Consider the following 25,527-nt stretch of genomic DNA (forward strand, 5'->3'; position numbering starts at 1 on the left):
CCCCAGGTGTGATCACATGGATCTCATCACAGGGAAGTAGGGGCAGATTTTACTACAAACAGAGGAGAAGGTGATGAGAAGACCGAGCAGAGATTTGACAATGTTGGCCTTAAGGTTAGACTCATGCAGCCAGAGGCCAAGGAGAGCTGGCAGCCACCAGAAATGCAAGAGGCAAGACACAGGTTCTCTCTCTGCTCGAGCGTCCAGAGGGAGCCAGGCCTGGCCGATTCAAACCAAAGACATTGATTTTGGATTTCTGGCCGTCAGAATTGTGAGAACATAAATTCTTGCTGTTTAACGTAACCTCTTGTGAAAATTTGTTCCATTGGCAACAGGAAACTAATCCACCAGTTTATTATATTTTGGTTTAATTTGGCCATTCTCACAGGTATGTGCCGGGCACCTCGTGGTGGTTTCATCTGCTCTTCCCTAATGACAGTGACGCTGAGCATGTTTTTAGGTGCTTATTGGCCACCTGTGTCTTCTTTGGTGAGCTGTCCAGACTTCAGTCCATTAAAAAAATTGGGTTCTTCTCTTATTCTTGTGTTTTAAGAGACCTTTACATATTCTGGGAAGAAATTCTTTATTGGAAATGTCATCTGACATATTTTATCTCTCTGGCTTCAGCCAATGATAAAACTTCAGTTCTCAAATGAAGATTAGAATGCTCGAAAAGTGGTATCTATCACCTTTAGCTTCACCATTAGCTTTCCAATACTTACACATTTTCTGGTGGGATTTGTTCATTGTAATAAATACCACCTTTTGGAAATACTTAAAGAAATGTGTCCATACTGGAAGATCTACATAACTCAGTGTTACATTGAAATCTTCATGCATTAGTACAAGATGCTTTCAATGTGCAAGAGAGACCTGAGGATTTCAACATCACACGATGAAATATTCAAGATTTCAGACTGCAACTCACTTTTAGAAACTCCACTTGCATGCTTTTAGCATAGTACGATAGATGAATGTCACCACTCACCTGAAAAGGCTATAAAAATACTCCTCTCTTTTCCAGCTACATTTACATGCGAGCCTGCATTTTTGATTCAAACCCAAATAACTGATTTAATCTAAGAAGAAAGTCCTGGGGTGCTCTATTGAGTCAGCAAAGAAAGATATGCACAAATGTAAATTGATCAACACTTCTTTTTACATTGTTTCCTTTTGGAAGTAGTTATCAACCTGTAATGAGTTTTGGTATAAGTATTAATCTATAGGTATCTGTATTTTCAATTCCATTTTAAATTCTAATATGGTCAGTAGCAGTAGCGGTCACCAGAATCTCCTCAGGGTCCTCACTAAAAGTGTAAGCTGTGAAGAGTCAGAACCAGGCCTCACTGACAGGGCATGAGAGAGCGCTCGGTGCAGGGGGCGGGTCGGGGCTAGTCCAGGAACCGGTCTCGCTCTCAGGGTCCCGCCCCGAGGCTTGCGTGTGGGGCGGGGAGGCCGAGTGGGGAGTCCCCGGTCCCCGCAGTTTCACTTCTTCTCCCGCCCGAGTCAGGTGCTTCTGCCCCGACCCTCGTGACGCGGGCTCAGGGCTGCCTCCCATTGCGGGCCAGGTTCTGGAGAAGCCAATCGCCGGCCCCGCGGCCCTTACAGAGCCCGCCCAGACCCCCCGAACTCAGGTTCCGCCAGACACGGGGTCCGGCCATGGCGCCGGGGACCCTCCTTCTGCTGCTCTCGGGGGCCCTGGCCCTGACCCAGACCCGGGCGGGTGAGTGCGGGGTCCAGGGGGCTGCCCCGGAGGAGGGAGGGGACCTGGGGGGGCAGGACCCCGGAAGCCGCGTCTCCGCACACTCACCCCCCACGCCAATACCGCCCCTTTCCTGTCCCCCCAGGCCTCCACTCCCTCAGGTATTTCAGCACGATCGTGTCCCGGCCCGAGCGCGGGGACACCCACTACATCGCCGTGGGCTACGTGGACGACACGCAGGGCGCGCGGTTCGACAGCGACGCGGAGAGTCCGAGGTTGGAGCCGCGGGCGCCGTGGGTGGAGCAGGAGGGGCCCGAGTACTGGGGAGAGCAGACGCGGAGGGCCAAGGAAAATGCGCACGAATTCCGGAAGGACCTGCGGACCCTGCGCGGCTACTACAACCACAGCAATGCCGGTGAGCTACGCGGGGCCAGGGTCCGCGCACGACCGGGATCCCTAGGAAGGGCCGGGGTCATCCTGAGTCTCGGGTCCCCACTGCACCCCGAGGCCGCGGGACCCGGGACCCCCACACGGGATCGCGGGAACGACTTTACCTCGGTTACGTTTTCTGATTAGACCAGTCAGCACCGGGGACGGGGCGGGCAAGGGGGCGAGCAGGTGGTGGGGCTGACCTTGGGGACTGGGCCAGAGTCTCACACCTACCAGATGATGTATGGCTGTGACATGGGCCCCGACGGGCGCCTCCTCCGCGGGTACAATCAATACGCCTACGACGGCACCGACTACCTCGCCCTCAACGAGGACCTGCGCTCCTGGACGACTGCGGACACTGCGGCGCAGATCACCCTGCGCAAGTGGGAGGCGGCGGGGTTTGCTCAGTTCGAGAAAGCCTACCTGGAGGCGAACTGTGTGAAGTGGCTGCAAAGATTCCTGGAGAGCGGGAAGGAGACACTGCTGCGCACAGGTACAGGGGCCCGGGGCGACCCCCCCCCCCCATCTCCTCGGGCTGGGCTGCGCCCCTACCTGCGTCCACGGGGAGGGGAAATCCAGTAGGTGTAGGAACACTCTCCTGCCTGGGATCCGGGAGCGGGGTCGGCCCAGGTGTCCAGACCCTGAACCTTGAGTGACCCCCAGAGGCCCCGCCCTCTGTCAGGGACACTGAAGGATGGAGGAGACCATCCCTGAAGCACCTGGGCAGCAGGTCAGCCTTGGGAATCACCGGGACGTCTTCAGGCCTTGTTCCTGCAGCTTTTCTGAGCCCCTCAGCCTCCACTAGGTCAGGTCTAGAGGTCCCTGTTCACATCACACACCTGGGGCCTCCTGCACTGGACGGTCTCACCTGACCCCAGAATTTCCAAGAATAGGGCTTATCCCAGAACCCTGAGTCCAGGCTTGCTCTGCCCCCCAAGACTGTCCTGTCCATTCCTGGTGGTCACATGAGCACTGCTAGAATGGCCAGGAGACAAATGGAAAGTTCCTGAAGTTTCTGACCTTCCTACAGACCCCCCAAGGGCACACGTGACCCGCCACCCCATCCCTGACCGTGGGGTCACCCTGAGGTGCTGGGCCCTGGGCTTCTACCCGGCGGAGATCACGCTGACCTGGCAGCGGGACGGGGAGGACCAGACCCAGGACATGGAGTTTGTGGAGACCAGGCCTGCGGGGGACGGAACCTTCCAGAAGTGGGCGGCTGTGGAGGTGCTTTCTGGGGAAGAAGAGAGATACACGTGCCACGTGCAGCACGAGGGGCTGCCCGAGCCCCTCACCCTGAGATGGGGTAAGTGGGACGAGGTGGGGGCCTCTTCTAGGGAAGCAGGAGCCCTTCTGAGCTCCTCCAGCAGGGTCAGGGCTGAGCCTGGGGTCAGGGCCCCTGACCTTCCCCCCCTTCTCAGAGCCCCCTTCACAGCCCCCCATCATCATCGTGGGAATCGTGGCTGCCCTGGTCATCCTTGCAGTGTCCGTGGTGGCTGCAGTTCTGATCTGGAGGAGGAAGACCTCAGGTAGGGGAGGGGCGGGTCTGAGGTTTCTTTTCCAGGAGGGTTTCCAGCCCGGGTAGCCATGTGCCCTGCCCCTTCTTGGTACCGTGAAGCCCCTCCTCACACACGTGCCCATCCAGTCTGGGCTTGTTACTACACTTACTTTATAAACCTGTGAGAGAAGTAGGACAATGTCCCCAGCGATGGCGTGGAGGCCCCTGTTCCCAGCAGTCAGAGGGAAGGGGCTGCTGAGGACAGACCTCCAGGAGGGCAGAAGGTCCAGCCCACACATTCCCACCTCATGTTTCCTGATCCTGCCCCGGAACTTCCCTGGATCTAGGACTAGTTCTCAGCACCTCATGTCCTGGATTCACTGGTTGTTTTTCCACAGGTGGAACAGGAGGGAGCTACACTCAGGCTGCTTGTAAGTGGGGGACAAGGGGGAGGTGGTGTGGAGGGTCAAGACTGACCTGAGGCTTTGGGGAGTGTAGATGGAGCGCACGGGGCAGCTCACTCCCTGTCACTCCTTGACTCACATCTCCCTGTGGCTCTGACCGTACCCTGTGTTTGTTCCTCTCCAGCCAGCGACAGTGCCCAGGGCTCTGATGTGTCCCTCGTGGCTTCTAGAGTTGAGACCCTGGAGACCTGAAAGGGGAGAGGGGTTGGGCTGAGAGGACACACCTGGGTCCTGGGGATTACTTGGATGTGGATATGAGGACTGTGGAGGGCTGGTCATGATGTCAGCATTTACAGAGATGACCTGAACATGCTCTTGATTGTTTTCTTCTGTAGCTTGACAAAACTGCCTCATGGGGGGCGGTGTGATTCAAGAGCTGTTCACACCCGTGTGACTTCAAGACCCTTTTCCTTTGGGATGTGAAGACTTTTCTTCCTACGGCTGGAATCGTGTGTCTGCATTCCTGTTGTGTACTGGAGGATGAGGAGATAGCTTGCTGTTGCTCCCATGTCCCCCACACTGACCTGTGTTCCCTGCTCCGACCGACCGTCCTGCTCAGGAGAGCTGGGTGTGGAGTGTCCACAGCCCCGTCTTACTTCATGGTGCCCTGAGCTGCCCCTTCTTTCTTCCCTTTAAAATGAGAATCTGGTATAATTTTGCTTTTTATAAATCCTTGCTATTAGGTGAGATTGAGGAATCAGTTGAGGGAGAGGAAGATTCTTAAACAAGAAAGAGAAAGTAAAATGCTCCAAGAACCTTCCAGGACCCATGTGTCTGCTGTGCTGAGTGCTGCTGTGAGGAACCGAGGGTGGACAGGCCTGTGTCCAGTTGGGGCTTCATCCATGTGAGCTTCACACTGAGGAGCATCGGCATTTTGGCTTTATATAACTCCTGGTGGTTTGGTCCTTCTCTGCCGCCTGCCCTCCCTCTCTGCCCTTACCCAGCTCCACTGACCCCAATGCTGGCTGCAGCCCAAGCCCATGGATTTGTAAAGCAGACCCTGGTGTAGACCCACAGGTGGGCAATGGGGTCTTAGCCTGGATTGCTCTTGTCTTGGAGGGAGTTGAAATTGTGCTGTGGTCACAGGGGGTGAAGGGGAGGGGAGGAGAGCAGCACTTCTGAGGACAGTCCTGGCAGCCTCAGTGTCAAGTGAGTGGAGTTTGTGCCATCCCTGCCAGGAGACCACAGCTGTGTTAGGAAAGGCACTGGGGGGTCCTCACCGACCACTCCTGCACCTGTTATTTGTGAAGGACTGTTCAGGAAGCCCCTTTTTAGCTTCTGGGAAACATTTTTGAACTAAAAACAGCTCAAATCTCTGGCCTTGGTGCCGGGAAGGTGCTCTGCAACTCAGGTGGTCAGTGCGCGTCTCACTGAGGCTGTGACCTTTGAGGACAGCTTGAAAGTCATGAAGGGCATGTCCCTGAGGATGTCTGGGAAGGTCTTCCCAGTCACGGAACTGGGCAGCATGTTGCGGTGGGCACGGGCAGCCTGTGGTTCTGGGAAGGGCAGGAGGCCAGAGTGGAGCTCAGCGATCCATGGGCCACACTCAAGTGACGGCACAGCTCTCGCACCACATCTGGAAGGCATGTAGACCAGGGAGCCCCAACTTGTCTGTGCACAGGGACTTCCTGACATCCAACAAGGATCCAGAAGGTCTGGTGGAGCACAAGGTTCTGTGTTCATTTCATAACAAGGGGGTGCTGAGCTGCTGGATTTCAGGTCCATTTTTAGAGCCAGAACCCAGACCAGGGAGGCCACAAGTCTGTGCTCCAGCTCCCTGGGGTGGTGGAATGTACCTTCTGGGCTCTCGCCCCATGTCCTGAAATGGGGTTCTGGGGAGAAGCCTGAGTGCTTCATCACAAGCTCAGCTGGATTGTGAAGCTTGTTCTGCCAGTGATGAGCATAGTGCCCCATGTCATGCATAAACCTTATAAAAAATCCTTTCTGGAAAAGAAAAGGATTTATGAGAGTGATGTTGGGAAATGCAGGCGCTTTCTCTACAATGGGTTATAGCTAGGTGGAAAATTTATAAAGTGGTTCAAGATTTCCTATAAATTAAAGCTCTGAATTCTTGCTATGTGTCTCTATTTCTTAATGGATTTCATGCTCACTTCTTGCTGCAAACAATGGATTTTAGATTTTTCTACTTTCAACATAAGGAGTTTGTACATGTGATCCTGGGACTCATTTTACTTGGGGAAAGCCCCAGAACCAGGAACTTGAGGCCACACAATCAGGAACAGTATCTACCACCCGCCCTAGGTGGGTCCCCTGTGGGAACCAAGGCCACTGCTGCTGGGCAAGGGTCTTGGCCACCCACTGGCCTGACACTGGACATGGGCCTATAGGTAAGACCCCACTCCTCCTGCTTGGATGACCCCGTGCCAGTCACAAGCCCCTGCCCACTGGACCCTGCTGAGTCCCAGGATTGCTGGGTCAGCACGTGCTGATCCAGAGTCTGCTATGGTCGTCAGACAGGGAGGCCAAGGCCCCTCATGTCCAGCTCAAGCATGTTGGGAAGGTGAGCTTCCCTCTTCACGGTGGGTGGTGGCTCTGCCTCTACCAAGGCTCCTAAGTGTGGAATTCCCTGATGTGGGAAGAGGTCCAGGTGCTGTGGGATAGGCATGGAGGATGGAAAGTGAGGACAGGTATTGATTCCTGGAGCCAGGACCAGCCTGGAACTTTATCTCATACATTGATGGTACTTGGGTTTGGTTGGATAAGTGGATGACTAATCTATGACATCTTTTGACTCATTCCCTTATAGTGAGTTACGATTTCACCTTTGGTCTCTGTCAGCTTATCCTCACAAGTAAGTAGAGGGCATTGCTGGTGGATAAGTGATTTCTGAAAGCATCTCTCCCCGTCTTTTTCTTTTACTAGGGTTAAAGGCCCCAGGTCTCTTAACACTTCAGAGGATCTTGTGAGAACTGGCATTTCATAGAACTTGTATATTTCCTTGTACATGAACATATTTCTGTGGAGAGGATCCACAAACTTTATAGTTTTTATGTGACCCCATAAGAGTTTAATACACCCCCCATGTTTAGACATTGCACTACTCCAGGTTGGTCACAAGCAGCTGCTCAACAAATATTTTAGTAGACCCAGGGTCACGATGTAAATGCTCCTCCTTTGCTAGCATGTCTCCAGTCTGGGACATGATAAGGTAGAGGCTCCCTTGTTGCTCTCAGGCTCAGTTTCCATCTGGATCTCACTGTGGCTGGTAAATGGCCCACAGAGCAGTGCTAGCCCCTGACCATACTTAGAAGTGCTGGTGGAGATGGACCGTGTTCCAGCACCTACCCTGGTGTCCAGTACCAGGAAGGAGTTAATGGGTAATTAAGGGGATTCCATTTTCAATAACATGGTAGGCCCATTTTTAAGACTTTATCTTTCACTAAAGAGAACAATAATAGGTAAAGTATAAGAGCATTAGTTACTATTAAAGAATAAGAGAATAATAACTTAAGCTAAAAAACCCACATGAAAGGGCATCTAGAAAGAAAAGGTGCTTTCATCCCTAGGATACCTGGCTAATCTGGAAATGGTATCTTTGGTTTCTTGGGCTCACATGCTGAAGTAGACAGGAGCTGATACTAAAACTTTTTCTTGTGGCACGTGAAGTAGGAGTCAGTTCACCACCCTGAAATCTAGGAATCCAAAGGCTCATAGCCTCAGAGTAAGGGAGGAACAAAAGAAATCCATCTCATCCCCCAAAGAAGAGTGTTCTGAGGAAACGTGCCTTTTAGCCAAGGGTGGGGGCTGAGTGGTGGGAAGGAGAAAGCAACTGTTTCAGAGGAATGGTAAGCACCAGCCAGCCCTCCTGTGGTTTGTTGTCCAAATGTGCCTCACCTGTGGATCAAAATAACTTCAAACCATAAATAATTTCAAGACTACATTGGTGGTAATCTGAAAATTGGAAGAAGGAAACAAAAGCCTCTGGGAATTCCACATATAGCCTATGTGTCAAAGATTTTATCCAATTTCACAAAGAAAGAAGTACAGCTCATAGAAATATACAAATACAAAGAGAAAAAAAATCAGCATGATCAAGAATCAGAAAACATAGCTCATTAAGAAATCCTCATAAAACTTCAATATTGGAATTATGAGATGTAGAATATAACATATCCCAAATTATTTTGTGTAAAGAAGAAAATGCTTAGTTTGAAAATTCATGCAGCATTGAGACCAGCTCAACAAAGGAGTGACTCGAACAGGAGGAGCTTCAGAATTTAAGAAAGAGATACAAGAAGTAGGAAAAAATGGAAACAGGGGATTCAAAGTCTCAAGGACTAAGAGCTGTGAACCAAGCTTCCATATGGTATTTACGGAATAGCTCAGAGCAGGAGAATAGTTATGTTTGTTTTCTTTTGGTAACATTTTGCCAGAGTAATCCCATCCCATGCCCTGCAAGGCTCGAAAGTTTCTTTCTGCAAACAGTTGGGGTTGTTCAAGACAGTGTTCCATCTTGGAAGGTCTGTAACCTCATTTGCATCATGAAACATTCTAACCTGTGGTCCATCATGGAAATATTTTAACTCTGGCCATTTCTCTACACTGAAGAGTATGGGAAACTTAAAATGATCTAGCTGTTTTGTGAAAGAATAAAATACACTTCTCAGAAGTTAAAAATATAATAAACTGAATTAGAAATTTGGACTGAAATGGTGCTTTGGATCATGATGTAGAAACAGCAGCCTGCCCTAACAACTTCAAATTCAGATAAATATAAAAAACAACCTTTTTCAGGCACTGGGCAACAGATACAACAAGGATTTATGGTGTCTGAGATGAGGATAATAAAATAGATGTGTTGTACAGATGTCTAAAACAAGCAGCAGGAGGGAAATTATAATGATAAGACCAAAAATCAATAACATAGAACCGAGAAAAAAATGAACCTAAGAGTTGTTTAATAGGAAAATATCAATACATTTTATAAATTGTGGTTAGACCAAGATTAAAAAGGCAAGAATTGCCAATATCAAGAATGAAAGGAACAATATCTGTACAGACTGCTTAAAAAGTACAAGGACAAGGGAACATGCCAATAAGGTTTCCAAACTTTATGAAATGAAAACTTTCCTTGAAAAACACAAATTACAAAAGAATAAACAGAAAAATTTGTTCATCCCTTTATCAATTGTGGAAATTGAATTAGTATTTGAAAACCTTCCCATAGAAAAAATGTCCATGTCCAGAAGGTCTCATTGCTGAATTGTATCAAACACATGATGAAGAAATAGTATTATTTCTACCCAATCCCTTTTACATATTAAAGGAGGAACAATTGCCAATTCCTGTATGAGTCCAGCGTTACCCTCATTCAAAACCAGGCAAAGACATCACAAGGAAAGAGAAGTACAGAACACTATCCTGTGGGCTTAAAAATCCACACATAACATGAGCAAATCAAATGCAAGAACACGTAAAGAGTATTATAGATCATGCCTAATTGGACTAGCAGGGACTGCAAAGGTGGGCAAATATCTGCAACTCATCTCTGTTCTCCAAATTAAATAGAATAAAGCACAAACACCATGTCACCATTACTGCAGACCCAGAAAAAGCATTTGCCAAAATGCAGCACATTTCAAGAAAAAATCTCTCAGTAAACTAGGAATAGGAAGCAGTTTCCTCCATGTGGTTCCAGGCATCAGTGAATGTCTATGCGAACATCATAGCTGTTCTTTTATCATCAAGAAAGGTAAATCTATTCTTCCTAAGATCAACTAGATGTTAGAAAGAAAGCTCACACCTGTAAGAGAACAAAAGCTCACCTGATTGTGAAGGAGAAAAGAATTTTATTAACAATCTTTCAAGAACAGGTGCACGACCTGGATAAAATGGGCAGTGTGCCCAACAACAGGAAACAGTGATATTTATAACCTAAACCTAATGCACAGGTCCCTCCCCTGTTCCCCATTGATTGGGTACTTCAGGGGTTACAGTCTATTCAAGAGGTCTACCTAACTTATCCAGTTCCCACTGAGTTGTTGCTCCCATGCTCTCTACACTCAGGTGGACTGGGCAGGCTCAGTGCCACATTCACCCTTGGCACACTTTTCAAATTCCTGGCATGCCAAAACTGCTAGAAGCCCTTTCCCTCACTCCTCTAAGGGCAGAGCCTTCTCTGGCTTCCCCTTTGTGAAAATTAATCTTTGCCCTTTCCTACAAATCCCCTCTTTCTTCTAGACTCTTGGTTTTCACAATTTGGTTTCTCAAATCTGCTAAGAGCCTCCTCACATTCTTCATAGAGATCTTCCTCTTTAAGGGGTTACAGTTGTTTTGCTTTAAGGGGGTACAAGTTGTTTGCTGTGTGGGCATCTGTTTGGTTAGGGCCATTTCAATGAGTTTTTTGTGCTAACCCTCAGGCACACAGGATAACTGCTGTGAGTTCCCCAGCCACGATGATAAGGGAGGTCAGGACAGACAGTGCCACTCCTTTCCATTTTCCAAGCAAGCTCTCTAACCATCCCATGAGTGGATTGCTATTACTTGGCAGGCACTTGGACCTCCAGACCTTCAGTCATGTTTATAACTAATTTGATGGAGTGAGTTGCTTCTTCAGTTCAAAGAATCATGGCTAGTAAGATTATTTTCACCTGTAACTTAAAGTCTGAATTCCTACTTTGGTATTCCATCTTTAAGGAACCTAGGGCTGAAATTATTCTCCAGGACTTGGATGAAGTTGTTGGGTACTTATCATCTGGTTCAGGTATTGGTCATTTTACTCGAGTGTAGTGAGCCCAGTCTTTTTCTGCCATTTGGACTGCTGTTTCAATTGTCAGCAAGACTTGATAGGATCTTTGCCTGGTCTTTTAGAATTTGGAATGCTTGCACAACTTGATGAGGGCCCAACTTCCAGGTTGGTGTTGATGGACAGTGAATTCAAGAGGTGTATCTAGGCCAGCAAACCATGATGCCTGAGCGATGACAAAGTAGAGAACAAAGCCAGTATATAATTCTTAAGGAAGCCATCCTTTGAATCTAAGGAAGGGAGGTCTCCAGTCCTCCTAGGAAAAGGCAAGCCAAAAAGCATTTCATAAGGTGAGATTCCAAGCTGTTTCTTAGGTGAAGTTCTAATCCTCAGTAGGGTTATGGGTAAGCACTTAATCCAGGGTAACTTTCTTTCTAAGGCCAACTTAGAACGCTGCTTCTTTAACGGTTGATTCATTCTTTCCACTCTCCCTGATGATGGTGGGTGCCAAGGTGTATAGAAGTTCCATGTGACACCCAGGCTTCACATAATAGTCTGAAGTACACCAGAGGTAGTGTGGTTACCATTGTTTGAGTCTATATATTCCACTAACCTGTAACAAGGAATGATTTGTTCAAGGATAATTTTAGAAGTTCCTGATGCTGTAGCTGAGGCCAGAAGATATGCCTCCACCCAAGCTGTGAGATGATCTACAATAACCAAAATATACTGTAGCCAACCTATTGGGGGCATTTCAGTGTATTCGACCTGAATGTTCTGGAATGACCTGAGACCCAGCTCCCATTCCCCTTGTTCTTGTCTCCTTAAGAGTTTCCTACTGACATTCTGGCAAATTATATGTCATTTACTTATTTGTTTAGCTACAGTGTAAAGACCCACATGTTCAAAATACTTAAGAACCAGATCATACATGGTCTGTACCTCCCAATGACTTCCTTGGTGTAAGACTGCTAATACCTCTCTCATCACTTTTTTATTCAACATTTGCCTACCATCCAGGATGAGCCACCTCCCTTGATCATTTAGGGTTGCTCCTAACTCCTTCAGCTCTTTCACCTCCTTTTCAGAAGATACGGGGACCCCATACTCCTTTGGAATGGAGCGTATCAGGATCATCAACTTCAAAGGGGAACTAAGGGAGGCTTCCCTAGCCTCTTCATCTGCTAACCATTTGCCCTTTGCTTCAAACGTATGACTTTTCTGATGTCCATTTACATGCACCACTGACATTTTCCCTGCATAATAGTATATTGGCCAATAATTGTTTTATTAATTCCCCATGGACTAAACCTTTTCCTTTGCTGCTAGTCAATCCCCTCTCTTCCCAAATTTTTCCAAAGGTGTGGACTACCCAAAGGCATACTTAGAGTCACTGTAGATTGCACCATCTTTTTCCTCTAATAATCTGAGGGCTTGATTTAATGCATACAGTTCACAAATTTGAGCTGACCAGTCATTGGGCAATTGGCCAGCTTCTTTCACCTCACAAGTTTGTCCATCCACAGTTGCATAGCCATTGTGTCTCCTTCCTTCTAGGACCCTGGAGAACTCATCTATGAATAAATTTTCCCCTGAGTGCAGGGGAAGTTCCCCTAGGTCCAATCAGACTGGGGTCTGCTACTGAATCAGGTCTAAACAATCATGCTTAGGAGCCTCCATTTGCTGAGATGTCTTCCAAAGGAAGGAGGCTGGGTTTAGGGTATGATCTGTTGTCAATACCAAGTCGTCTTTTCCATTAGGATAGCCTCATAATTCAGAATTCGGGAATCAGTAAAACACCTTCCCACTTTCTGAGACAGAATAGTTCTGACCTGATGAGGGGTGCTAATGACTAAGGCTTCTCTGAAAGTCAGCTTCCTGCTCTCTTCTACCAGGAGAGTGATTGCCACCACAGCTTGAACACATCCGGGTCATCTCCTGGAGACAGGATCTAAAATCTCGGAAAGGAAGGCTACAGGTCTCCTTTGATCTCCCCAGATTTGGATCAAACCCCCAAAGCTATCCCTTTATCTATTGTAAGAAACAGGTGGAAAGGTTTCTCAAGGAAAGGAAGGGCAAGAACAGGGGTCTACATCTGTGCCCATTTGAGACCCTCTAAAGCCTCTATCTCCCCCTGAGAGCTTACACCTTCATTCTTAAATGGGTGCTGAAGGATGATGGTCACACTTTTGTAACTGCTTCCTGCTGACTAGAGGCAGTAGACTTTACCTGACAAGGTGTAAAACCTTCCTGCTATTCTTTCATGGTTGGAGGAAGATGGCTATGGCACCCTGGGTTTTTGGAGATTTGGACCTGAAGGGTATCGGTAATGAAAGAGAGAAAGAGAGGGTTAAATAAAGAGAGAAAGAAAGAGAGCTGGGATCAGGGGGTCTGTGAGTAATGACTCCTCAGACAACTGTATTTTCTACATATGGAATTATATATACTCAAACTATCGAGATAACAAGCAGTGTAACTACACATTAACAATACTTGTAAATTAAAGGACTTATCTCAGAGTACAAAGATTCAGTGTTCCTTTCAAAGTACAAAGTGTGTTTGCTCATATTTCTCCCTACCCCAGACAGCTCCATCCTGTTGACTCGAAAGGCTTAATGGCTGCATTCTTATGTTAAAAGTGTAGTCATGGAAACAGCATGTCTGTCTTTGTGAGACCACTATGCCTCAGTTTCCAGAATTTTCCCTTTTGTTTTAGTCGAGGTGACCATGCCTGTCTCAGGTTGCCCTCCTCTGAGAGTCTTACCCATTATTGACTACTGGCCAAGCTCTTTGACTAGGGTAAGTTATTGAAGTGCTTTTGCTAGCACCAGATTATTCATTTGTCCCATGGCTGTTATGCTTTGCAATTTTCTTCAAAAGCACTGTCCTGCACAGGTGAAAATCATGAGCAACAGAACAAATATGATTAGCCCTATTCCTAAAGCTGACAGGAAATGCTGTAATTTCCACCAATTAACTGGATTAAACTTTGTAATATGTGAAATCATGTCTGAAAAAATATCCTTATCATTGGCTACATGAATTTGATTTTGAGACATTTCTAATATTTTCCTTTGTAATTTGATTATTTCCAGAGAGATATTACTTTTATGGCCTAGCAAATGATTCTTAATTTTTTTCCATTCTATATCGGATGAATTATAGGCAAGAGGAGGAATACAAAAATTGCTTTCATTCCAATCACATTTCAATTCTCTTAACAAGTTTAAACTATACAATTTATCTCCAATAAGCAAAACAGCTGATTCTAAATCATTAACCTTATTATTTAACTGTTCATCAATGTGTTCTTGGTTATGCCACAAATCACTAACATTTTTATGCCAATCCTGTACATAATGTTGTGTTTGTACTTTCATGTAAAACTACCATAGCAGTAGCAGCAGCTGTAATGATTCCAATCAGTCCCAAAATGCTTATAATAAGCAGTCCAATAAAGTGTCTAATCTGTCTCAAGAATTCTTGTGCATATGTAGCAATAACTGACATTCAGAGATTAATGCCATATCCACATCATTCTCACAGGTATCCAGATGCCTTTTCTTCTTCTGGTCATCGCTATTGTTTCTCCATCCTGCAACACACTTTCTGATAGACATGTATACATGGCACCATTTTCATAAAACAATGAGTCATTCTTAATAGTTTTCTTATCAGTTATGAAAATAAATGTATCTCCAACATAGGCTTTAAAATGATATGTTTGATTAAGGGTCAAATACTGTTTTTCCTTATTTATATTTCCCAACCATTCATAAGTAGGGGCAATTCCAAGAAATATTTTCCACAAATTCTTTCATAGGTTATGACTATGAGTGTCATTAGCCCAAGGGGCCAGTATCCACTTTCCTTTGTAATAGTAACAGTTTCTGCCACAATAGCATAAGGAGAGGGCACACAGGCCCAAAGTCCATAGGCAGACAGTTCCAGGATTTGTAAAGTTAATGTGATGCATGGCAGCAATTTCCACAGGTCTCAGTGAAGTACTTTAACCTCTGTCCATACTTCCACTTTTCCCCCTTTTAGTTTTAGTAAAGTAATGAATACAGTTCAGGTGGATTTTTGTTGTATTACTCCCTGGAGGATTTGAATTGTGCACCTGGGGGCTCATTCCTCTCAAGAGCAGAAGGGATTTGATGTCACAGTCATTGGAGTAAGCATGAAGGAAGTTATGGGGGATGTCTATGAGCTGTTGGCAAGTAAGTAACAGGCAGCCAGAACTGCTGGGCTAGGCACCACAAGGTTTGCTACTCATGATGTTTTCCTTTTCAGTTGAGCCACTTTGCCTTTTCCCAGGTTTAAGTGGTAGGGCCCTGGATCTTCACAAAGGCATCTGCATCAACAGTCCTAAAAGGGATGTTAGTGGGGTGGGTAGGGACATGACAGACAGTCACCTGTTACTACTAGCAGGTATCCCAGATGTTTTTTCATAGATCTGATGGTGATTTACAACAGCCCATCATTTTTGTCTTGCTTTTAGTATTTGCAATCCACCCCTGGATAGGGATGGCAGTCTTCAGAGTGACCAGGCACTATTGGGTTAAATCTTTCACTTTTAGCAGGACCTCCTATGCTGCACACAATTACTTTTTTATATTGCACTTTTGGCCTCCTTTCAGAATTGTGATTAAGACCCAAGGGGCACTTGGTTAGATTTGCCTTTGCCACAAACTCCACCCAAAGCCAATATTGGTGCTTGCCACATCCAATTCATAGGCTAAGTTAATGTCCACAATTTACTTTCCTGTTATTTTTATTTAAAGCAGCTTGCAGGAGGTTTTCCTACTTCTGTGAATGACTTTTCTCAATTAATACATACAATGGTTTTAATATTTGAACTAAATGAGGGATGAAAGATTTTTAGTATTTTAACAATATTACAAATTCTATTAACATGAGAAAACATTGTACTTTATTAATTGCAGGAGAAAGTATAGTATTTCTTACCCAACCAAATAACATTTAAGAATTATGATAGAGCGGCAGGGACTTTGCAACTTGTCCCAATTGTTTGCCTAGTTTAGGCTCTTAAGATATTTTTGTCTCTGATGTTTCTTTTAATTCTGAAAAAAAAAAAGGATCACTGTTTAACATAATGTCATGAGTAGGGTTTCAGCCACAGATTTTTTTCTGCGCAGCCAGATTATTATCACCATGCCAGAAGAGATGGTTGGGCTATGCACAAAGCCCTGAAAAGCACTGTAAATGTCCATTGTTGGGCATTCTGCAGATAGGGGAATGCAGGCTTGCTTGACCTGTCTAACAAGACACTAAAGAAAGTTTTAGCAAGTTTTAAAACAAAGTGATAGCAACACAGCTGGATATTAACTTCTTGCAACAAGCTAGTGGTATTTGGGATTGCTGCATACTACAGTGGTGTTATTTTAATCTATGAAAGAGGTTGTTTCTGTGACATATACTCTTTTATAACAATTAAAACCATAATTAACTGCATTGTACTTCTCTTTAATATTATGCTGAAATATTGGTAACTTTGTACACTCTTAAGCATTCATAGGAATCTCTTCTCATACAACTTTAATTAACAGAGGGTCAAAGAAAAAAAAACCTGTTAATTTTATAACACTTTTAAACACCTTCCTTTTGACTTATAACATACTAAATGAACTTAACTATTACTTTAATTTTCCTTTCAAGGTAAAAGAACAAATCTCTTGTAATTAGTTTGGAATAAAAGGCTACTTTTCAGGATTTGATTTTGAGAAAGCTGGTTTGAATGTTATGTTCCTTTAAAAGAGATAAGACCTTTCCTTCTTGAAACACCAAGGAAATGATGAGGTTAAAGCACAAGAAGCTCTTTTGATAAAGCAGACTTTCTTTGTACACTGATTATTCAGGATAAAAACTTTTACCAAAACAGACTAATGACTTGAGAAACTTTGAGAAAGAACAAAATTTTAACTTTGCATTAGTATACTATTAAACCTTTTAAAATTTAATAGATAGAGCCCTCAAATTTTATTTAACTTTAATCATAAAAATTTCTTTTCCACAAACCTTCTACACTTTCAATATTCACCTAGGTTTTGTCCCACTCTCTACTTTTTCCCAATAATCAATCATTTTATCTTAGGACAAAATCATCTCCTGTTTCCTTAATAATAAAAACACATTCCATATATCCCACATACTAAGATACCAGACAAACTTCTTACAACATATAATTGCCATCAACACTATACAAGCTTGTTAAAATAATAAACTTTTCTTCACTTTAAATACTTAGTAGCATGCAATACTGGAAAGAGTCCCTTAGAAGCAAGTTGGCAGGGAAGGCTGGCTGCTGACACATTTTCCTGTTATAAAATTACCTTTTATTTTTATTTTTATTATTAATTCAGGTTTTGTTTAATAAGGACTTTTTGGAATTAAGCCATTTAAACACTTTAATTTAAACAATGCTTTGTTCAACTTCTTATAATTATTAATAACCATGTAGACTATAATTATATTACTTTAAGACAAATTTTATTTTTGCAGAACACATTTGGTTCCTTAAAATTACCACAATATCTTCTACAATTCGCCACATGCATTTAAATCCCATGAGTTTATGAAAATTAGCCATCCTATTTTAAGACAAAACACACCATTTTGAAAAAACTTACTAAATTTCAGTCAGTATTTTCACAAACTTTTAACCGTCTTTAATATTCATTTAAGTTCTACATCCTTCATTTTATCCTATGAAGAAAAATAAACTATTCATTTCAGTCTAGGCAAGAACAACTTTTCATAAAAAGACTTATAGTAATTTTGTTAATCAAGACTTACAATTTTTATCATTGCAGAGATATTATTAACATTTATACTTTATTAATATAAGTTCTTATGTAATTTTTGGCCATTTGAATAGAGCTCTCTTAAAAATTATTATTAATTTATATTACCATCCAGAGGTATCAAAATATACACTGACATTGAATGAACAGACAAACACAAAACAATCACAACACATTAACAGAAACATACAGTTTACAATTAACTAATAATTCTTACTTTCTTACTTTTTTGGTATAGCTGTTTTCAAGTTCTCCATTATTTCACATCGTAGATTTTACTGTATTTAATAGTTCTTCTGGAATTCATGTTGCCTGTAACATGCAAGCTTGTCCTTGGAAACATTTTTATTAGTTATCAGCAATCAGTTCAGATAACTTCAGGAGCATAATTGTAGTTAAGCTCTTATTTAGCAGTTTAGACAGACCGTTAACACACATTTTTGGATGACTACTCTGTAAGAGTATACTGAGACTTGAAGTTCAGGAGTAAACTATTGATTTAAAACTGAAAATTCCTTTTTAACCTGGATAAAAATTTTGTACTAATTTTATTATCTTGGTTAAATAAGCCCAATCAGAATTAGCGTGGAAACAAAGCAGAACACCAATGTTGCCATGTTTTTCTCTTTTTCCAGTGGCTTAACTCTATTAACCTCCACTAGTCCACAGATACATTGTCTTGTAGACAGCAGAGGGTTTGCAGAGTTCCTGCCAGTAGGTTCCTTATCTTAGTTAACACTTTAACAGAGAGTTTTCTTACAAGCCTGATTTCACTAACAAGGAATTTATTTCATATTTTTGACCATTTTAAATATTTCAATAGTTTAAAAGGTATTGGCTCAGGATAAAACTCAACACCACATTGCAGATTATTTGTATCTGGTGGTATCACATGTAATGTTACTGGGAAAGCAAATAATAGCTGTTTAACATAAGGCAAAGCATCAGCAACATCGGAAAACATTTCTAATTTAGGCTTAGTAACAAGACAATTCAGTAAGTGAAGAGGGTTGTACTGGATACAAAGAAGATATTTCATTAGGACACTTCACTGAGCTTGATGAAAGGGTTAATATCAGGATGAGGGAAAAACCCTGACGGTTCCCCATTTGCCTCAAGCTCCTGTTCTTGTTCCAATTTACTTTCTTTCATTTCAAATTTACTTATGGGCTTAGAAAATACAGTACTTTCATCTTTCTCTCCAACATCAGAGTGTAAAGGATCTAAGGCTGCCAATATTTCATGGCATATGGCACATACTGATAATGGAATGAATTCCCTTTCTTGATATGCTCTTTGTAAAACTTTCGTTACACATTTCCACTGTTTCAAATTTAAAACATTACGCCCCTGAGCCTGAAGCCAACCACAATACTTTTGTATTAAACCAAACAATTTTATTAACTCACAACTTTTTACAGGTACCCCACTAGCTTTCAACAAAGTTTTTAACACTTGCGAGTATGCTTCCACACATCCCATTTGATTACCCATTACCCTGATGACTTCTTGGAAATGTTACTCACTTAATCTTGAAGACTCGAGTCACTCTGCTTTGGGTGTCTCACTTGACCCTCAATGAGGTCTTTTCCATGGTTGCCAAAACTGATTTGGAAGACTCACTGACCTCTTCGGGCCCTATGTTGGGTGCCAGATGTTGGAGATTTGGACCCAAAGGGTATAGGGAATGAAAAAAGAGAGAAAGAGAGAGTGAAACAAAGAGAGAGAAGGAAAGAGAGCTGGTATCAGGGGGTCTGCGAGTAATGACTCCTCAGACAAATTTATTTTCTACATGTGTCATTATATATACTCAAACTATTGAGATAACAAGTAGTATAACTACACGTTAACAATACTTGTAAATTAAAGAACTTATCTCAGAGTACAAAGATTCAGTATTCCTTTCAAACTACAAAGTATGTATTTCTCCCTGCCCCGACAGCTCCATCCTGTTGACTCGAAAGGCTTAATTGCTGCATTCCTATGTTAAAAGCATAGTCATGGAAACAGCATGTCTCTCTTTGTGAGACCGCTATGCCTCAGTTTCCAACACTGGGTGAAACTGGATGAAATCCCTGTATGGCTAACAAGGTGACAGAAATAAACTTAATTAGAATTTTGAGGATGTAGGGTTTCACTGAAAGGATACTGGGCCACAAAAATAGAAAAGGCCAGGTGCCTAAAGTCTGCAGCTTCTCCAAGTTGATGGGCTTTATTTTACAGATTTTCATCCAAAAATGGTTTCCATGTCCTAGATGCAGAAAGGTTACCCATAGACTATCTTGAAGGATTAAACTGAAGTGGACCCCAGCCACCATGTTCACTGTTTCCTTCCTGGTGGGAAAACACTTAGCCCTGGAAGGATGGCATGTGGGTCTGCCAGTCCTCCCCAGGATATGAGTGGGACAGGTTTTAGAATAAGGGCTAGGAGGAAGACTTGATTAAGCATGTTCATTAACTACCTAGAAAGTGAAGTTCACAGGAACTTTTAACAAGTTCAATATCCCTCTGCATATGATCTAGAAAAGATAACATCATAATCATCAAGCATATATCTAGATTAGGAGCTATATAGGTACAGTACTTAATACCAGTCAATGTACAAATGAATGCATAAGTTTCTTTTTGAGTTGCAATTAATAGATCTAAGCTCCAGATTTGCAACACCATACAAGTTGTCTCTACATGGGAGCAGGCCATAATGTCCATTATGTTTAAGTTCTACTTACAGCGTTCTGGTAATCACTGCTCCACTTAGCATGTCCTTCACACCGCCAGTGTGCTGGAGCACCACTGACCCTAGAGAGAAGCTAAGAAGGTTTGGATCCAGTATTCTACTGGCCTGGTGCCTAGCATCCTTCAGCACCATGGAGCTTTTTACTTCTATACCTTCACCATGACAACATTAATTACAAAGTGTTTTTACTTCAGCAATACAACCCAATGGAATTAAGATTATCTTCCTTTACCACCACTATAATATGCTGATCGAGGTGGCCTCTGACAATTTTCCAGTTATGAAGCTCTACTTTTTGTTATTAAAATCAATTCAGTTTCTGTTTAATAATGACTTAGTGGAATTAGCCACTCAAATATTTTGATTTAAACATTCCTTCTACAAACTTCTTGTAACTATCCATAACCACGTAGACAATAGTTGCTTCATCTAAAGACAAATTCCATCTTCACAAAACACATTCCCTTATTTAACGCTACCTTCTACAATACATTCTACAACTTGCCATATGCATTCAAGTTTTGCCCTACATACTGATTTTAAGAAAACCAGCTATCTTATCTTAGGAAAAAGCACATTTTATTAAACAAACATTACATTTTAGTGAGCACTCCTGCAAGTCTTTTACACCTTTCTATATCTACTTAAGTCTCATATTCCTCATTCTATTCTGTGAAAAAAGAATAAACTATTATTCTCAATTTAGGCATTTCAAAGGTTTCCATACTTTATTATTAATATAAGTTCTTTTTTTTAAAATTTTAGCCATTTGAATAGAGTTAAGAATTTTCATTGTCAATGCAATATTACCACCCAGAGGTATTAAAACATACACTGAACAAACAGAAAAACACAAAAGGAATGATAAAAGTAGGGTTGGCATAGAGCCAATCCTCATCTGCCCCATATTTTGGTCAGAATACATTGGGCAGTCACTCCCTTTCCCTTGGTCTGATCATTATTAGTCCAATGTTCCAACATCCTCCCTAATGGACTATCTGGAGGAATGTCCCTGGGGGATCTTACAGATAATCCCTCCCTGGTTGACCTACTGCCTCTATTCCGCATTCTGAGTCTTGTGTGGGCTTCTTTCAACCCCAGACTCATCAGAATTTCTCCACCACCCAGGCAATACTTAAAGTCCATTTAAAAAAAAAACTGTTTTCTTTGACGAAACATAGATCAAGAAAAATGTTAAATTAAAAAAAATATGAGATTACCATATACACCATGCCCCACCCCCCACCCCCACTTGTCCCACATCAACAACCTCTTTCATCATTGTGGCACATTCATTGCATTTGGTGAATATATTTGGAGCACTGTTGCACCGCATGGGTTACAGTTTAGATTGTAGTTTACAGTCTCCCCAAGTCCATTCAGTGGGTTATGGTAGGATATATCATGTCCACCACCTGTCCCTGCAATATCATTTATGACAAATCCAAGTCTTGAAAATACCCGCACATCATGTCTCTTCTTCCCTCTCCCTGTCCTCAGCAACTCCCATGGCCAATTTCTCCATATCAGTGCTACAGTCTCTTCCATTACTAGTCCCTTTTCTTACCTTAGCCTGAGCACAGGGTTCCCTGGTGAGTGAGAGGCAGGTTTTCCTTCCCCTTTTCTCATCCACAAAAGGCAGATCTAAGCATCTGGTCTCGGGCCCTTCCAGCTGTCAGAGGTGGGCCCCAATGATGGAGTCCGAGACCACTCAATCAGCACGGCATGCCTTCTCCTTGTCTTCCCTGGGGGCTTCTGAAGCTTCAGGTCCAAGAGGAGCCCCCAAATTTGTTAGGAAGAAAGGCGCACCTATAAGAAAACAAAAGCTTCCCCAATTGTGGAGGAGAAAAGAATTTTATTAATGATCTTGCAAGAATGAGTGCATGACCTGGATAACATTGTCAGCACACCAAACAACAAGAAACACTGATACTTATAACCTAAACCTAATATGCAGGTCCCTCCCCTGTTCCCAATCAATTGGGCACTTCAGCCAATCCAAGAGGTCTAAGTTCCTCAGTTCCTGCTCTCAGTTGCTGCTCCCACACTCTCTACACTCCAGTGGGCTGGGCTCTGAGCTACTTTCATTCCTGACATGCTTTTCAATTAGGTGCCATGTTCACTAATGGCCCTGCTCCCACTTGTCACTGTTGCCCCCACTCATTTTGGCACCATTTTTCAAATTTCTGGCACACCAAAGCTGCTAGAAACCCCTTCCCTCCTGTGAAAAATAAACTTAACACTTTCCTACATAGTTAAAGAGGTCCACTCACACCATTTTTATTTAAACTTACTCTGGACATCCTAAGCAGTGCAAGAAGGCACTAAATTAAATGCAAAACCTAGAGTTAGTAAAGGAAGAAGTAAAACTGCCATTATTTGCAATGAGCATGATCATCTATGTTAGAAAACCACAAAAAATCTTCAAAAAATTGCCAGAATGAGGAAGTGAATTTAGCAAGGTCACAGGATACAAGTCAGTACATAAACATCAATTCTATTACTATATACTAGTGATGGCAACTAGAAAATGAAATTTTTTAAATCCTCCACATGTAATTATTTATCAATTGTTACACTATTATAAAATACTTATCTAACACCTTGTGGTTTCTTGGGTTGGACCCTGGAACAGAAAAAGGAAAGGACACAGGTGGAAAAAAGTAGTGGAATCTAAAGAAAATCTATGTAGATCCAGCAATTATAATATATTAACCATTATTTCTTAGTTGTAACAAATTACCACGCTCATATAAGTACTACCTGTAGGGGAAACTGGGAGAAGGACATCTGCAGCCGCCTGTACTAGTTCTTCAAGTTTTCATAAACTAAAAAAATCCTAATATTTAAAAAGTGGAAAAGAATATTTGGAAATAAATTTAATGAAAAGGATGAAAATCCTTTACCCTGACAACTGTACCACATTGCAAAGGGAAATATAAGCAGACCTAAAGATATGGAGGAATAGACCTTGCTCATGGATTGGAAAATCAATGTGGTTAAGATTACACTATAAAGGATCTTTTAGATAGGGGTTCTTAACAAGGGGTCCATGAGCTTGAATTTAAATTTTAAAAAATGACAACATTATTCTTGTTGGACATGTTGGTGCAGGTGTGGTATATTAATTAAATAAAACACAGTATAGTGTGGACTTAGTAAGGGGCCCGTGGTTTTCCCCTTACTGGAAACAGGGTCTGTGAGAAAAAAATACAGAAAAGGAAATGAGAAAGATTTGCATCTGTTTCACTGCAGATCACATATACACAAAAGGAGGAAGCAAAGGAGGAAATGTGGTTGGAAAATGCGTAAGACATGAAAAATTAATGACAAAATAAAAAAACTAAGTCCTTATTTTATCTTTTTTTATTATATACTTTAAAAATACATTTAGATTATATAAATGTTACATGAAAAATGTAGGGGGTTCCCATTCCCTACCCCTCCAACATTTTCCCACATTAACAACATCCTTCATTAGTGTGGTACATTTTTTACAATTGATGAACACCTTTTGGAGTATTGCCACTAAGTGTGGATTATAGTTTATATTGTAGGTTACACTCTCTTCTGCACAATTTTGTAAGTTATGACAAGGTATATAATGGCCTGTATCTCTTATTACAATGTCAGTCAAGACAATTAAAAAGCCCCCCAAAATGCCCCCGATTTCCCCTTCTCCCTCCCCTCAGAGCATCAAGGGGCCACTGCCTCCACATCAATGATAAAAGTTCTTCCATTGCTAGAATAACAAGTCTATAGTAGAATAGCTGTAAGGCTACTCTAGTCCATCACTCATTCCCAGTCTTGAGGATTTGAAAGGATTAAACCCTCCAATCAAATGGGAGAAATTGGCTGAATGGATAAAAAGTCATAGCTCAACTATTGGCTTGTTACATGAGACTCACCATAGATCCAAAGACAAAAATAGGCTGAAAGTAAAATGATGAAAAATACTGTATTCAAATTGGAACCAAAGAGAGCTGGGATGGCTATGTTAATATCAGAATAAAATAGACTTTAAGTCAAAACCTGGTACAAGACACAAACAAGGATATATTATATAAAATATATAGCACTATATATTAATAAAATTTTAATATAATTAGAAAATATGACAACTATTAACATATAAGCAGAAATGACACCATTTTTATGTAGAAAATCCCAAAGAATCTTCAAGAAAACAAGTAGATCCAGTTAACAAGTTCAGTAAAATTCCATGGAACCAGATGAGCACAAAAAAATCAGTTGTTTCTACATACCAGTAATGAAAAGCCAAAACCAGAAATCAAGAAAACCATTCCATTTATAATAAAACCTAGAAGAATAAAGTATCTTGGAATAAATTTAACAAGTAGGTGAAAGACTTGTACACTGAAAATTACAAAACACAGCTGAAAGTAATAAACAACTAAATAAATGTCAATACATGCCTTGTACATGGTTTGGAAATGTAACATTAAGATTACAATACTATTTAAAGTGATCAACAGTTCTACATAATCTATATAAAAATATCCAGCAGAGGTTTTTAAAAGGTAGAAATGAAAAGCCAACTCTGTGATTTCTCCTTTTTTAGAAAGTCTGCTGTATATTTTTGTATACAGATTACGTAGACTTGTAGATCACTAGTTGTCCTGAATGATATTGCATGGATAGATGCAGGACATTGTCTATCCTGCCATAACCCATTGAATGGACTGGGAGAGAGTATAAACTACAACATAAACTATAATTCATGCTGTGTAGCAATGTTCCAAAGTGTACTCATCAAATCCAATAAATGTACCACACTAATGAAAGAAGTTGTCCATGTGGGAGGACTGGGGTTGGGGTGGGGAGTGGGGTATATGGAAACCTCTTATATTTTTTAGTGCAACATTTTTTGTGATCTATGTATCTTTTTAAAAAATGATAATAAAAAGAAACAAAGAAAAGGGAAAAATTATATGGAATCAGAAGGGGTCCCATATATCCAAAATTATCTTGATAAAATGATAAATTATCTTGATAAATGATATTAGGGTCTCTTGCCTTCCAATTTCAAAACTTACAGCTATTAAGACATTGTGATTTTGGAATAAGGAAAGACAAACAGATCCTCTGGTCTATCCCATACCACATCATACAAAAGTCATCAGCAGATAGAGCAGTGGAATGA

At 42.2% G+C, this 25,527-nt stretch overlaps 1 protein-coding gene across 1 annotated transcript; it reads left to right on the forward strand.

The window, feature by feature from the left end:
- Positions 1-1,516: 1,516 nt before the first annotated feature.
- Positions 1,517-6,169, forward strand: LOC101422560 (saoe class I histocompatibility antigen, A alpha chain-like). The gene is made up of 7 exons (XM_058285434.2): positions 1,517-1,723; positions 1,848-2,117; positions 2,352-2,627; positions 3,165-3,440; positions 3,556-3,663; positions 4,031-4,063; positions 4,432-6,169. The coding sequence occupies exons 1-7, from the start codon at positions 1,660-1,662 to the stop codon at positions 4,434-4,436; spliced, it is 1,032 nt and encodes a 343-aa protein (XP_058141417.1). The 5' UTR covers positions 1,517-1,659; the 3' UTR covers positions 4,437-6,169.
- The last annotated feature ends 19,358 nt before the right edge of the window (positions 6,170-25,527 follow it).

This window comes from Dasypus novemcinctus, chromosome 22 (assembly GCF_030445035.2).
Source record: "Dasypus novemcinctus isolate mDasNov1 chromosome 22, mDasNov1.1.hap2, whole genome shotgun sequence".
NCBI lineage: Eukaryota > Metazoa > Chordata > Mammalia > Cingulata > Dasypodidae > Dasypus > Dasypus novemcinctus.

What these genes read in the sequence shown, in the direction of transcription:
- LOC101422560 (XM_058285434.2), top strand. Translation starts at nt 1,660, where the DNA reads ATGGCGCCGGGGACCCTCCTTCTGCTGCTCTCGGGGGCCCTGGCCCTG. An exon ending in GGAGACACTGCTGCGCACAG is followed by an intron (nt 2,628 to 3,164) that starts GTACAGGGGCCC and finishes ACCTTCCTACAG; the next exon opens with ACCCCCCAAGGGCACACGTG. An exon ending in CTGGAGGAGGAAGACCTCAG is followed by an intron (nt 3,664 to 4,030) that starts GTAGGGGAGGGG and finishes GTTTTTCCACAG; the next exon opens with GTGGAACAGGAGGGAGCTAC.